This window comes from Apium graveolens, chromosome 7, assembly GCF_009905375.1.
Source record: "Apium graveolens cultivar Ventura chromosome 7, ASM990537v1, whole genome shotgun sequence".
Classification (NCBI taxonomy): Eukaryota; Viridiplantae; Streptophyta; class Magnoliopsida; order Apiales; family Apiaceae; genus Apium; species Apium graveolens.
The window spans coordinates 130,169,864-130,186,186 of record NC_133653.1 but is presented as its reverse complement, the minus strand read 5'-3'; the positions used below and the strand labels follow the sequence as shown (position 1 = coordinate 130,186,186).

Below are 16,323 nucleotides of genomic sequence, written 5' to 3'. Positions count from 1 at the left end.
TACTTCCCGAACGATGGGCAAGTAATCAAGATGTTTTCTCAAAACAGCAACCTTGTTGCGAATATAAAATACAAACTGAGCCGGATCCCTCATGTTTTGAGCGAATATTTAAATCCCCTTCGAAAGAAAGATCTTAAATATAAAAATAAGTTTTGGAATCCGCTCTAACTTTTAAAAAGCATTTTGAAGACTCGAAAACATTTCTAAGAATGTTTGGAGTGATGCTGATTTAATAAAATAAATCAGTCCCAATATATTAGGAAATATCTTAATATTATTATTTAAATAATATTCCCATAAAGAATAATCTTTATAAAAATAATTGAAGTAGAAGTTGTAAAACTTATACTTGAAATGTATATTAAATAACCAAAGATATACTTATACGAAAGTAATATCTTTATTTGAGTAATCAAAAGTGAGTTTGATTATCGACACATTATTCTTTAATAAAATAAAGAATATTAATTAGTAAATAAACGGAGTCATAAGCCCTCGAATGAATATTCAAAATAATATTCATTAATAAAATAAACGGAGTCATAAGCCCTCGAATGAATATTCAAAATAATATTCATTAATAAAATAAACGGAGTCATAAGCCCTCGAATGAATATTCAAAATAATATTCATTAATAAAATAAACGGAGTCATAAACCCTCGAATGAATATTCAAAATAATATTCATTAATAAAATAAACGGAGTCATAAGCCCTCGAATGAATATTCAAAATAATATTCATTAATAAAATAAACGGAGTCATAAGCCCTCGAATGAATATTCAAAATAATATTCATTAATAAAATAAACGGAGTCATAAGCCCTCGAATGAATATTCAAAATAATATTCATTAATAAAATAAAGTTATTGAATAAACCTTATTCGATTCATAGTTTTGAAAACTATATCTATATATATATAAATATATATAATATACTCGGGAACATCGACTCCCGGTTTTAGAAAAATGTCCACATTTGGGTCCCCTATACTAAGGGTATACGGAACTACTGCTTATCTCTAGCATAGGTATTATGCAACTATAAGCATTTGAATCAACAGATATATATCAAGATTACGAAATAGACATGCATATATACCATATCACATGTTCCAATATATCGCAAGATTTGCTAATTAACCATCATACATACACTTATACTCAATTCCTTCGGTATCTGGTGGATTTTCGGGAAAAATCAAAGTGTTCGAATTTGGATTCTGACGATCTTTACATACACTTATATACCACATAGAGTACTAATAATACCCCAGAAGATCAATAAAAGAACCCCTACATAGTGTGGCATGAAAAGTTTTCTTATTCAGCATAATCAGCAAAACACTATTCATAAGGGTTTCAAAAATTCCAAAAATTGGGGTTATTACAGTCTCCCCTCCTTAAAAGGATTCCGTCCCGGAATCAGATAGAAAATGAGTAGGGATACTTTCTTAGCATTGCACTTTCTAACTCTTATGTAATTTTCCCACATTGTGGTTCTACCATCGAACTCTGACTAGTTTGATAACTCTTCTCCTAGGCATTTGTCCATTTTTGATCTATAACCCTTCCTGGTTGCTCCATGTAGGTTACGTCTGGTTGCATGTCTATGCGCTCATATGCCCCTATTTGTCTGGCATCCGAATTACACTTCCTTAACATTGATACATGGAACACGTTATGAACTTGCTACATGTTCGGGGGTAGGGCTAGCTCATATGCTAACTTCCCAATACGTCTTAATACCTCAAAGGGTCCAACAATTCCTAGGCTTAGCTTTCCTTTCTTTTTTGAACCTCATCAATCCTTTCCAAGGGATACCTTTAACATTACTAGGTCCCCTATTTCCTATTCTTTGTCCTTTCGTGTCAAATCAACATACTTTTTATGTCCATCTTGGGCTACAACCATCCGTCCTCTGATTAGATCTATTATATCCTTGGTCCTTTGGACCACTACTGGTCTGAGCATCTTGCGCTCTGCAACATCATCCTATCATAAGGGAGATCGACATTGTCCTCCCTCAAGGATCTCATAAGGCGATATCTCAATACTGACATATGATTTATTATCGTAAGAAAACTCAATCCGTGTTAAGTGATCATTCCAATTTCTCTCAAGTCTATTGCACAGACTCTCATCATAGCTTCTAGCATTATAGCTTTTGCTTCTCAATACCCATTATTTTCTAGTTCGTAGTCATTACTATCTTCCGTACATAATACTATACTGGTTACACTTTTGCTCGTTAGCATTCTATAACCTTTTAATAATTGCGTCAACCTTAGTATCACGAACGCGTTAGATTCGAAATACCACCGCACTGATACTACTTCCTTTAGCTGCTTCCATCTTCGAAGGCTTGATCTATCGTATAGAAGTAAAGGAATTTGTTGAGAGATCACTATGATCATGAACACTTGTTCTATTGCATAGTTAGTACAGAAGGTGGCCAGCCTTTAGTACTTGACAAGCAATTAAACAACATGTGGTATCCTACTAGGCTTCTATCACACAGATAGATAGTCATTCGGCAATACCTCCCCTTCTGGAAGGGTTGTTCTTCTCAGCTTATATGAAATAAAAAGGAGAGAAAAGAACGAATTGAAGAGAATTGTATATATATAAAATATACTACCACAAAATATCCGGCTTGGAATCTACCCCTGAACTATAGAGGTTTATCATAGGAGAACAAAACATATACGTATATATATCAACATCAAGTATTATATCATCGTATTTCACATGCCTAAATATTTTTGATATTCTGTCCATCATTCTATGGATCCATGCTCTTGCTCGAGCTTATACACAATAACCTTTGAAACTCCCTCATCATCGAAAATCAAATCTGGGGTCTCATTCTAGACATCATCGTTACTAGAATCCTATGTTTGCATCGCAACCTTCCTCGTATAGTAATACGACTCTCTATTGATAAGAAGGAATAAGTATTCAATAGGTAGATAATCTACTTAATTAGTCTATCAATGATGACTTATACACCACCACGACCCGATTAGTGGTACTCAACCTCAACATCCATTCCAATACAACTCTCATGGTTGTAAGTAATCGGCTCATTACTCGTAGAATCATTCCTGCATTACTATGGTCCACCGTTGACCTACTGTAGTCGTTCGTTTTCCATTAAGTCTTAATAGCTAACCATATGGAGTCCATACCTGCCGTATCGGATTCTTCTGAGGAGGTAACATAATTACCATTCATGATTCATGAAGAACACTCTAGATCCTTATGTACATACATGACATGAAGCAGATAAAATTATAGAAGAGTTTCAATCAAAGCAACGATAGCATGTTAATACCATTCTTAATCATATGCCTTCGATAGAAGACTTAACTCAAAGGTTCGTTTAGTCCTTTTGAAACATGGTCCTGTCTTATCTCAAGATATGACCTTATAAGATAGATAGCCCGCTCACAGCGATTACATAAATTAATCTTTACCAAACTACTATCACGGTTGAGTATCGCACAATCATCAGAAGGAATGTCAATCTTTCACACCATAATACAACCTTCACGGCTTTAACCCTCATTACTGTATTCCACTGGCACGAGCGCCTATAATTATCCTCTTACAATTATAGTATCGGCCACCTCTTTGGCCTTTCCTGATAGTAAAATTTCCCTACAATCAATGTCTTTTGAATGATCTCCAACTAAATTTCCTACCTCATTTCCAATCACTGCTTTTGCGAAAACTCTCTTCCTTACACTTTGCTGAGAAAAAAAATATCACCATTTTTCCATAAGTTATTGCCTCAGTCTTTTAGATGTTAACATTGTCACGATTGACTCTTGATCATACTTAGGACGTCTCTTATTTTGGGTCCTTCTTGATTTCACCAATCTCGACCCTTATTGGGTCAATCTATACTTTCTTATGGTTCAACATGTGCCCTACCTGGCATTATTATAATTACGTCACATTTCCTTTATCAAAATTTCTATTCTTGAGAACTTTGAATATTACCTTTTTCCTTGTAAAACCTCTAAGGTTATCCTTGAATCGTTCCTCCTGTATTCCCTAGATACAGGACATATCAAAATACCATTTACTAATACTAGAACCATTGTGTATTTACTTCAGAAAAATTTCTTTACTGATCTTTAAAGGTTGTTGTTACCTTAATCCTTTCCAATTTATACTGTCAAAACTCATACTATCCCTATTAAGGGTGAAATGCCAATCTTTATGCATTCCCTTAGGATTTATTCTAAGTTACAGATGTTCTATCCTTAATTCCTCCTTTAAAAGGTACATGCATCCTTTCACGGATAAATCAAGTCATATATCTCTGATAAGGGTGTCTTATTCAATCATTCCCACCCAGATAGTCTATTCCAATTTCACAATAGCATCCTTATTCAAACTGAGGTCAACACATATGGCCTTCAAAAGATAACAATGGTTACCCGCTTTTCTTTCCTAATTTGGTAATGACAACAGGGATGTCCTGGAAGATATTGGTCGTGTTCAACGTGAACTTCTTCTTAATAAATCCTTATTTACTTTTGTTGTTTATCTCAACAGTCATCTCAATGTTGGGATATCTTTCATACCTGGCGTCTCCCTTTCTGGGTATCATCAAGCCACCGGTCTTACACTTCACATTCTTGAAGGTCACTTCCTTCATCCAATTTCCTAATTTCTTACTTTCTTGTCTCCTCAGTCTATTTGCGTCTCATTGTTTATCCTTCGAACTAGCTCAAGGTTTCCTCGAATTCTCCCAACTTAAAGGGGGTACAATATGTACATCTCTTATGCCTTCAACCATCAACTTTAACTCATAGTGAATCATCCTCATCCTGACGATCACATACTTTTCTATTTCTATTACTATGATTCTTTAGGGTTTCCCCATACCCAACTCCCTTATCATTCTTCAAACTCTATTGCCTTTATATTCCTTTCCACTTCAGTTTCTTTTTATTTTCCTTTCTCTTACAATCATTTTATGAACCCACTAATTATTTACTTCAAACATCACGTCGTTCTGGGATTCTTGTCCTCCGAACGAATCTTTACAACTTTTACAATCTTAGATTCATAATTCATCATATCCGTCCGCCTTTGTTCTGGATCTTAAAGCTTTTACACTATCTCCATAACCTTGGGATTTACTTTCTCGAAAACAATTGACTGAACTTTAATCAGTTTATCATAACCTCTTGCTCCGTGCCTTTCTTGGTCTTTTACCAGTGGGTGGTCTCTCTCTTAGGAGGGTAAGTGACAGAAACAGTCTTTTATGATTCGTCAATCATTTAGAATCTCAAATGATTCCTGTATTTCCTTTAGCCAGGCTCTTCCCTCGACTGGGTCAGCTATTTCCTTGGAACTCTGAGAGCTTAGCGACTTAAAGGTCCTGAAAGAATTTCACACCACATTGTTTCCTCAAGGTGGTGGTTAGGGGTAAAAGTATAAGTTTTGTTTTAGGCAGGTCCATGGATTTCCCAATAGGAGTACCATCCTGGTTCTTCCTATCTTGCTCGACTTCTGTTTTCTCAGTCTAAATATTTCTTCCTACTCCCCATAATTGGGGTCATCTTTTAATTTAAAATCCTCATTTTCCACTTCATTATATTCTGGCTTCCTTATATCTTAATTGCGACCTACCTGATTATCACATTCAAGGTTTGCCCCTAATCTTATTCCTCGTGGGGGCATAATGCTTAGAAAAATTTTGAGAATCTCTGGATATTTGTCTTACTTTGTTGAAGTCTTTCCCTCGTTCAATCCTTACATGATCGTAACTTATGAGTTCTCAAGTTCTATAAACTTCATGACACTATTAAGTGCTGATAGTGCAACTAACAATATGAACTTATCACAAACAAACTGATCTGAACTGAGAGGAACAAATATATACATAATCATTTGTTCGAGGGTACAACAACTGAACACATTAAAGAGAATTACATCATTTGATCTGATCGCTTCTATCCCAAAAGTACTACCATAGATAATCATCTAGTCATTAAAACTAATCATTCATAACTTAGGCTAATCCTCCAAAAGCGGTGCTACATGAAGCCCTTGTCTGATCGCTCTGGCTCTGCACACTACCATGGATCAAGAAATGCGGGCACGCACGACATCCCTAACCTGCTCCATCACAGAGGTGATGAGGTCTAAGATAGTCGCAAGTAGAGCTGGATCAACCTGACCCTCAAGATGGCCTCTAGCTGTAATTCGGGTGGTAGCCTCAATCATGTCCATGCTATGAGCTAATCCTGCCGAAAGTACCCCACCCTCAATTCTTGGTGCAGTAAGTCGGTCCAACAGATCACTTCTAACATTACGGGCCTCAGACAGGCCACCCAAAGTCATATGATAATTGGCGATAAGAGAAGCCTGAGTGGTAGCATCTAGCAGTCCATGGGGTGCAGGTGGTGCAGACCCAGGAGATCCAAATGGATAACCAAGCACGGTATCAGGTGATAATGGTGCAGGAGATAAAGGTGGCATTTCCTCAGTAGGTGTTGGGCTCTGTACAGGGGAGGGAACAGGAATTGGTGGAACCTCATGGATGTCTACAGGAACCTCTGGAAGAGGGTCTGATACTGGTATAATTGGTGCCGTGGAAGGCCCCACTTCTGCTGCCCTCATTATCCTTTGTGCCCTTGGTAACCCTTCATCCTCTAGTGCCACCCTCGCGGCCATTCTTGCTCTGGTAGTCGCCCTGACTACGGTCATCAATTCCTCAGCGGTCCTCTCTTCATTCTCGTCAGGATCCTCCATGAGATCATCCTCAGCAACAATCCCTTCTGGGATAACATCCTCAACCGCAACATTCTCAATATGAATCTCATCCGGTCCCTCGTTAGGGTACTCTATCGGATTCACAATTTGATCTCCAACATGTAATAAAACATCCTCATGCTGATGCTCCTGAACCTCAGGGTTCGGTGCCCCGCTGCCCTATACGAGAACGAACTATGTTACTACCACGATATTTATAAGGGTTCCCATAAGGGTTTTAACTGTCAGTACTACATTAGGTAGCCCGACTATGAACTTGGCAAGAGTTCTTATTATCTTAGTGAACTTATTATCATAACGCCACATCATCTCTGAGGTTTATAACGCTTCGCTCTGATACCACTTCTGTAACACCTCCAAATCCGGGGTCGGGGATTTGGGTTGTCACGAGTTCCATTTCCCTTATCAATACTTAATCTTAACAGTCAACCAACTACTGAGTACTATGACCCCACAATACACACACACACACACCACAAGTTATAGTCTCGGAGATGCATACCAAAAATAACACAAGTCATTTTGTTCCACAATTATAAACCGTTACACCTTAAAAGGGTTTCTGAATAATTTACATATTCCTTGCCATTATTACAATTCATATTATACAAAAGTCTGGTTCATCAATAGTTGAAAACCTAGCCTATTGGTAGCTCCTACCTCAGCTACGGCGGCATCAATGCTTCCAGAAAACTGCGGAACATTTTCTAACCGCTTGCTAATTGGAAGCTTGGTCTTGTTCAACTTTTCTATCTGTTGTTGTGTGATGAAAGAAGAAAGTAAGGGTGAGCAATAAGCCCACCAAAATAATATGTATAATGATTAACAATATATGAGCATTCTCATAGTACTCATGAAAGTCTTGGTCAAAAGAAATGAACCAAGCTGATATCTTAACGCGACCAAGTCGCAAAATATTCAATATATATACATATATAAATATATACTTTTCACAATATTTGAAATCCTCTGACATGTATAACATCCACAGAGTTCCAGTTTATAACTGTATAAAAATATCGTTGCAAGGTGATCTCATATATCTAACCTTGTCTCAACGTTTTTCTGAAAATCTTTGACATGCACAAGATAATCATTTACTAGATATAAGTTTAAAAGATGAAGTTACAAAGTACTCCAATATACTTATATCTTTTCCAAATACTACTTGAACTACCACCGTTCAAGTTATAATCAGTTTCAAAAGCTCATCACACTAATGAGACTACAAGATAAGACTTGAATAGATTCAATCTTTGAAATATCATTTGAAAGAAATGAAGTTACGAGATACTTCATTAAGTCCCGATATATATATACACCTATATATATATATATATTTCATACACTCGTTGAAAACCTCTGTTATGAAAATTATAAACCGAGTTGCAATATCCAATGAATTTGGAAAGGAGAAAACCTTAGCATAAACCTTATATCTTGCTGATCAGGAAAAGATACCAACAAGTAACCTTTTCTACTAGTAGATGGACGAATTCCCCACGGGTCATCACCCTGGCCGCCATAGGACCTTATGCCGGACTGCCACTCAGCCACTTACGCATTTGATGGACTCCCACTGAGCCACTTACACTTTCATGGACGCCCACTGAGCCCATGTTGCTTATGCCGACTCAAATAGATGAACTTACTTCCCGAACGATGGGCAAGTAATCAAGATGTTTTCTAAAATACACCACTGAGCCGGATCCCTCAGGTTTTGAGCGAATATTTAAATCCCCTTCGAAAGAAAGATCTTAAATATAAAAATGAGTTTTGGAATCCGCTCTAACTTTTAAAAATCATTTTAAAGACTCGAAAACATTTCTAAGAATGTTTGGAGTGATGCTGATTTAATAAAATAAATCAGTCCCAATATATTAGAAAATATCTGAATATTATTATTTAAATAATATTCCCATAAAGAATAATCTTTATAAAAATAATTGAAGTAAAAGTTGTAAAACTTATACTTGAAATGAATATTAAATAACCAAAGATATACTTATACGAAAGTAATATCTTTATTTGAGTAATCAAAAGTGAGTTTGATTATCGACACATTATTCTTTAATAAAATAAAGAATATTAATTAGTAAATAATCGGAGTCATAAGTCCTCGAATAAATATTCAAAATAATATTCATTAATAAAATAAACGGAGTCAGAAGCCCTAGAATGAATATTCAAAATAATATTCATTAATAAAATAAACGGAGTCATAAACCCTCGAATGAATATTCAAAATAATATTCATTAAGAAAATAAACGGAGTCATAAGCCCTCGAATGAATATTCAAAATAATATTCATTAATAAAATAAACGGAGTCATAAGACCTCGAATGAATATTCAAAATAATATTCATTAATAAAATAAACGGAGTCATAAGCCCTCGAATGAATATTCAAAATAATATTCATTAATAAAATAAACGGAGTCATAAGCCCTCGAATGAATATTCAAAATAATATTCATTAATAAAATAAAGTTATCGAATAAACCTTATTCGATTCATAGTTTTGAAAACTATATCTATATATATATAAATATATATAATATACTCGGGAACATCGACTCCCCGTTTTAGAAAAATGTCCACCTTTGGGTCCCCTATACTAACGATTCACTTAAGTCGCTCGAGTACCCTCGGCTCCACCATTTTTAATAAATTAACCATTAAGAGTTTTAAGGCGATTCCTTCGCGAGTACCTTACCAACTGCCTAATCCACTTTACATAAATGTTTCATACTCCAATTAGTCATTTAAGGTCTTTAACCAATGATTCAAAGTAAGGCGAGGGGTAATGGTTCGTTCGTGAAACGCCTTTACTTAAAACGGTCGTTTCTCCAAAACCGTACATCGGATTCAAGCGTACCACATATCAAAACGAAGCTCATAACATGAACTATCTAATCATGGTAATGGTCAAAACCTAACAGTGAGTTCTCGGGTCCTGATGTTATGAACAAAAACAGTCTAGGATAATCGGACATTACGACGGCTATGTTTACGCGATTACCAAATTTGTACAACTCCAAATCAATCCACAATCAACCCACAATCAACATTACAACCCAAAATCCCTCCAAACCTCACCACATCAGTCCATTACTTCATGTTTTAACCAACTCATTCAATCACAATAAAAGCTACTAACCATATTAAGGTTCATTAACTAATAATCAAGATTCAACCATCAAAATCTCTACAAACTCAACCAAACTTTAAACAAACAAGCATCATGCTTCACATATACTATATCAATCATAACCATTCCTAAATACACAAAACTAAAGCTAGGGTTTGGAGTTTATACCTTCTTGAAGCTTCTTAACACAACACAAGAGCTTTGAATGCCTAAAGAACCTTGATCCTTGCTTGTATAACCTTAAACTTTCATAAAAATTCAAGAAAACTAAAGTTATTTTTTTGAAAGTTACTATTCACCATCTTCTTCCTTGAATTATTGGAAGAGATTGTGAAGGAATTTGGAGCTTAAACTCCTAGGATAGCCATAACCAATCATAAGGAACCTTGGATAATTACCTTGCAATTTAACAATGGTTGGATCTTGGATTTTGAAATTTTTCTCTTTGAAAAAGAAGAAAAGCCGAGAGCTTTGTTGCTTGAAATGAAGTCAAGATATGTTTTTGTGTTTGTGATTTGTTTTGCTTGGTTGTTTTGCTTTTGTTTTGTTTAATTATCTTTTAACCATGTAAAATTGTGTGGCTTGAAATCAACCACCCTTCCTTCCCTTTTTGTCATGCTTAGGTCATCAATCCTATGTCATCTTCCCATGTTTGTCCTCTTCTTATTGGTTTGATGACATCATCCTCACTAACCTCTTTGATTAGCTTCTAATTACTTGGCTAATGACCGCTGATCTGTTATACGGTTCGCTTAACTTTCGTTTTCGTTTATCGTTTGAGGGATGATACCCGGGATCTTATTACTTGGGTTTCCTTAACCTTTCTCAATACATTATATTCCTTTTATGATCCCCTCTTATAATCCTTGAATTTAAATCATTTTTATCCTGTTACCTTATACTCAATTCCTTCGGTATCTGGTGGATTTTCGGGAAAAATCAAAGTGTTCGAAATTGGATTCTGACGATCTTTACATACACTTATATACCACATAGAGTACTAATAATACCCCAGAAGATCAATAAAAGAACCCCTACATAGTGTGGCATGAAAAGTTTTCTTATTCAGCATAATCAGCAAAACACTATTCATAAGGATTTCAAAAATTCCAAAAATTGGGGTTATTACATAGATGTTGGGAGTCCTCGAATTGGACTTGGGTTAGGAGACTTGGTGGGCAAGTCTCATAATTAGAATGGACTTTGGAGTCCTAGGAAGTAGGAAACGGATTCCTTATCTTATCAGGTCCCTTGGGGGCTAATCTTCAAGGATTTATATCCTCATTGGGACTCATCTTGACAGTTGATTTATCCCTTATTAATTAATTACGAAATTAATTAATATTCAGGGTTTTGGGCCCTTTCTAACTGGGCTTCGTTATTGGACCGTATCTGGTCTAATTAATTTTAACACCAATTATATTCCTAGGCTATTTTTAGCCCCTATCAAGGGTCTTTGGCCTCTTCTAATGAGCTTAACTATCAGCCCAATGTGAATATAATTAATGCGATATTAATTACGCAATCAGGATTTATTTTATTCTCTATCACACCCATTTATATCATACCTTAACAAATTACAATGAACATTAAAACATCTTTAATTCAGAAATTACATATAAATAAAATATTTTTAATCACTGTAATAATCAAAGTATGCGAAAAAACTTTAAACATGGCACGATATACCCTCATTCGACACTGTAAACAATCTTTAAGTATAAGCTGATTACGGTAATAGTATTCGCACACTTCAATTAAATTATTAGAAGACTATGCATTTCACTTCTAACAAAAAAACTCGTGCAAGCTAAAATTTTAAATTTAAATACACTGCAATAATATTGCAATAATATTGCTTGGAAAATGGCTCGTGTGTTGCACTTGTTATTATAATAGTTCATAAATAATACTTCGTATATTTCATTTTAACTGTCACTTGACTTTTCTGCACACATTTTAAGATGAATCAATCATAGAGTAAAAAATTGTTATTTTAAAATTTTTATTTTGTAAATAAAAATTTAAGTTATATATATATATTATTTAGAATTTTTTTATTGAAATTATTGTTTTGAAAATTTTTGATTATTGTTTGAAACGAAATTCAAAAAGAAAAAGAGGGATAATAGAAAAATATCTACCGATTAATGATCTCATGTCTCAATCCTCGTCACAGTTGGGTTCGGCCGTTCGGGAACGGAAGTTGAGTAGTAGAATGGTTAGTCGCTGTACATATGCTGACTTAGACATGTACATGGTTGTAAGTTGGGGAAGACTGCACAAGTATGCTGGAATTAGACCAATATTATTTCATAGGCCCAGGCCCAGGCCGAGGCCCAGGCCCAGGCCCAGGACTAAGTCTGGTTTTATAATCTAAAGCATTTGTACCACTCCTTCATTGACCTATTCAATTCAAGGTTACTAATTGGGTTTGGAGTTTTATCTACCCACCACCACCTACCTTGACCTATCAAAGGAAGGCTCCTAGTTTTTTGACAATAGCATGCTAACCCCCCCCCCCCCCCCCTCCTCTTGGTTTGACACCTTGCAAAGCTGTTGATTGAATTTGAAGCCCTCCATCTTTTTACTACTTCCCGTGTTCTACTTCATCTCACCTATAACTTGCACAACTAACGTCACCCTCACCCATTCACTGTCTAATGTTTGTAGCCCCGGCCGGCCTCTTCCGCCTGCTCAACTAAGCCCCTGTCGCCTGCTCAACTAAATTCCGTTGCCACCGTATATAATTAATGATTTTCCCTTACAATAAATGTTTAAATTGTCAAAGTACCGGTCATTCATTTAGTACACGAGCATCCAAAACAATTACATATATACCATACAAATTACCTCAATCAAGAGCTCCATTTTGTATTAAGCAAATTGAATTATGGCATATGTAATCTCTGAAATTACGAGGTAAGTAGTTATTAGTACTATTTTATTATATAGATAGATAGATAGATTAGACATGCCTTCTATCTGCCAGAGTGCACAGAGCATCCAAAACAATTATATACATATATATATACATATACATATATATATATATATACTAAAAAAACACCACAATGAAGAGCTCCATTTTGTATTGAGCAAATCGAGCTATGGCATGTTAATCACTGCAATTGCCAAGTATTTATTATCAGTTTATTTTATATCAATAAGACATGCCTTCTATTGACAAGCACAGTTTACTTCAAACCGGTATCTTAATTTCTGCTATCTCTTTCAATTTATCCTTTGAAAATTAGTGCAATCTGTGCATGAATCAGAGCTTCTGTACACTATAAATTTTGCCACTGAACTTGGTACTAATTAGTACATCACAATCATTAAGCTTTTGACAATACAATTTTTTGGTTCACCAACTCCACTTAAGGTTTTTGGCCTAAATTTGGACCGAGATAACTTTTATTCCAATCGTGCAGTCTAAATTTTGGTCCAAATTCATATATCAATATTTTATTCTTTCAACTATTAATATATTATTATTTTAAAGTGTTGATACTAATTTACATACCTATTCATATTAATTTCAAATTTAAAAATTTATTAAATTATAAAAACATTACACTTAAACAAGAAAAAATAATATTATAATTAATTAACTAAAAGAAAAATAACAAATATTAAAATACTCCGAATTAGTATATTGTTCCCACAAATGCTCAATTAATGCACTTGAAGAATAATACAAGCTTTTTTAATTTTTATTTTTTGATATCATCCAAGAAATTGTTGATATCGAGTATTTTCATCATTTTCAACCGTCTCAACTTCTGGATATGAAATTTCGATCAAGTCTTGAATTGGAGCACTCAAATCACGTTCATCTTCAATCATATTATTAATTTGAATTAAAAAATTATTTTTGTTAAATACCAATTATATACATAAGTGAAAATTAAAAAATATAATTAAAAACTACTTAGTATATATATAATAATATTCAATCAAAAAACTAATGAATATATATAAAACATAAAAAGTTAATATTTTATTATTAAAAAGATTTAGGCCGGTGAATAGTGCCGGCCTTCACTGGCCTAAATTGGAACAGGAGGATAATAGGCCACTGTTGGGTAGATTTGGACCGAAATCGGTCCAAATTTAGGCCAATAGGCCAGCCACTCTTGGAGATGGCCTTATGTTCAGATGTGGAAGTATGCAACCAACAGTAGATTCGTTTGTTCAAGGGTTGTTTGCATTAGCAACTAAAGTACCTTATAATTCCATTTCAAGTTGAAACAATGAAACTCCCGTCACTCTGCAAAGTCCCTTAAAATTCTATTTCAAGTTGAGCCAACGGAACTCTCCAAATCCATGTTAGCCTATTAACTCTCCAAATCCATAAATGTGTGAGACTGTATATAATGTGTATATCACACATGTTTTTTAAATTTTACACAACGCAATCAGAGATTCAGAGGGAAATGGTGGCGTGTAAGTAAGAAGCCTAGTGGTGGTTATCATTCACTCAAAATGATCAAGGTATATGAGGTATAATTCCCTGTAATGCAACATATTCTTGACAATATTAGTTGCTTAGACCCTAGAGCAGTTGTTTATTTGCTCATTACATATTTACATACTAAAGTATAAAGGTTACCTACCTGTATAGATTATATGTGAATGATAAAAATTAAAAAAAAAACATGGTTTGTGCATTATTTACTCTACATTTTACAGGACAAAAGTATACAATACAATGCTCACCTCCAATCAATCTACGAAGAAGACACAGTTTGAAAAATTTGAAACGACGAATCCAAGTGATCACAGGAGGCAGCACCATGAAGCATCTTCAACAACGCACTGGCCTTACTCTTCCCCTTAACACTCCCGTTGTTGACAACCTCGGAAATCCCATTAACCAAACCCGTCCCCACAGTCCTTAAACTGTCCACAACCTCTTCCCTCCCATACTCCACCAAATTCAACAACCCGGAAACCGCATTCTCCTTAATCCTATAACTACACCCCGTCGACAAATCCAACAAATCAACCAACACACCCACACCGCCAACCTTCCCAAACTCCTCCCAGGCTTGCTGACAGCCCGCAACCTGTCCAATAACGGCGGTGACATCTTCAACAATTCCAACCCTCCCGTCTTTCATAACCAAGGAAAACAAAACCGGAACAGCCCCCAACTCAATCACAGTGCCTCTATTCCCTTGGCACAAACAAATCCCAAACAAGGCCTTCAACGCGTCCTTAACCGACCTGGGATGAGAGCTAGCATTCCTAATCAAGTCAACAAGAGCATAAATAATATCGCGTTTGGATCCGATAATAGGACGGAAGTGATCTTCCATCAACAAACTAAACAAAAGAGCGGAGGTGGATTGAGAAGCAGAAGGACTGGTAGGATTACGAAGCGCGTGAGAAAGAGCGTCGAGAAGGCCATTAGTAGACATGACGGAATGGCGATCGTGAATAGAGAGATTAAGAAGAGTGGCGGCGGAGTTTTCTTGGGAAACGGGACAGGGGGAATAAAGAGATTCGGAGATGTAAGGAATGGCGCCGGCGGAGATGATCATGGGTCGGGTATCCGGCTCGTTTTTGGAGAGGAGACGGAGCTTGCAAAGAGACTCGGTTCGGGTTTGTTCGGAAACGGAGCTTAGTTTGTGTACAAGTGTTTCTACTGTTGTTGTTGACGTTGTTTCTCCAAGCTCAGATTCTTCCATCATACTACAGATCTTGATTGGATTGGATTGGATTGGATTGGATTGAATTGCGCGTGTACCATGTGATATAGTACTATACGTATATGCGTGTCTAATTCCCCTGCCTGTAATTATCAATCTATCTGCTGTAGTCTGTATTGATGGATTGTATCCCTGTTGTGTATATGTAAGAACGGTCTCACTTTTGACCCTCACCGCCTTTGATTTCCAACCAACTTATGTAGGCTGCCTCCAATTACATATTTTAACTTTTGTTTTCTAGTATGATTATCCCAGTGCAATGCACGGGATTTTCTTATTAATTTTTATGTATTTTTTAGTAGTTTATTTAATTGTTCTTTTAGAATTCTTATAAATTTTTGTGAATAATTTTCAATTTCTTTTTGATTATATTTAATAAGTTTGATTTTTAATTACTTATATGCATATTGTTAATATAAACATCAACGATGTAATTGATTATTTAATAAATTATTTTCAATTGTATTAATATTATTTTTAAATGGTGTTATTGAATTTAATACATTACTTTCGACTCTATTGATATTATTTTTTATTTCATACATTGTTTCACTTGTATTTAACATAAACTGTGTTATTTATTTTAATTTGTAGAATTGTTTGTCTAATTTTATAAAAGTTTCTAGTAACATTTTTATTTAATTAAAATTTAATTTT

General features: G+C 35.2%; 1 protein-coding gene across 1 annotated transcript; it reads right to left on the bottom strand.

The window, feature by feature from the left end:
• Nucleotides 1-14,547: 14,547 nt before the first annotated feature.
• Nucleotides 14,548-15,853, bottom strand: LOC141671912 (U-box domain-containing protein 19). The gene has a single exon (XM_074478352.1). The coding sequence runs from the start codon at nt 15,646-15,648 to the stop codon at nt 14,683-14,685; it is 966 nt and encodes a 321-aa protein (XP_074334453.1). The 5' UTR covers nt 15,649-15,853; the 3' UTR covers nt 14,548-14,682.
• Between the last annotated feature and the right edge of the window lie 470 nt (nt 15,854-16,323).

What these genes read in the sequence shown, in the direction of transcription:
- LOC141671912 (XM_074478352.1), bottom strand. Translation starts at nt 15,648, where the DNA reads ATGATGGAAGAATCTGAGCTTGGAGAAACAACGTCAACAACAACAGTA.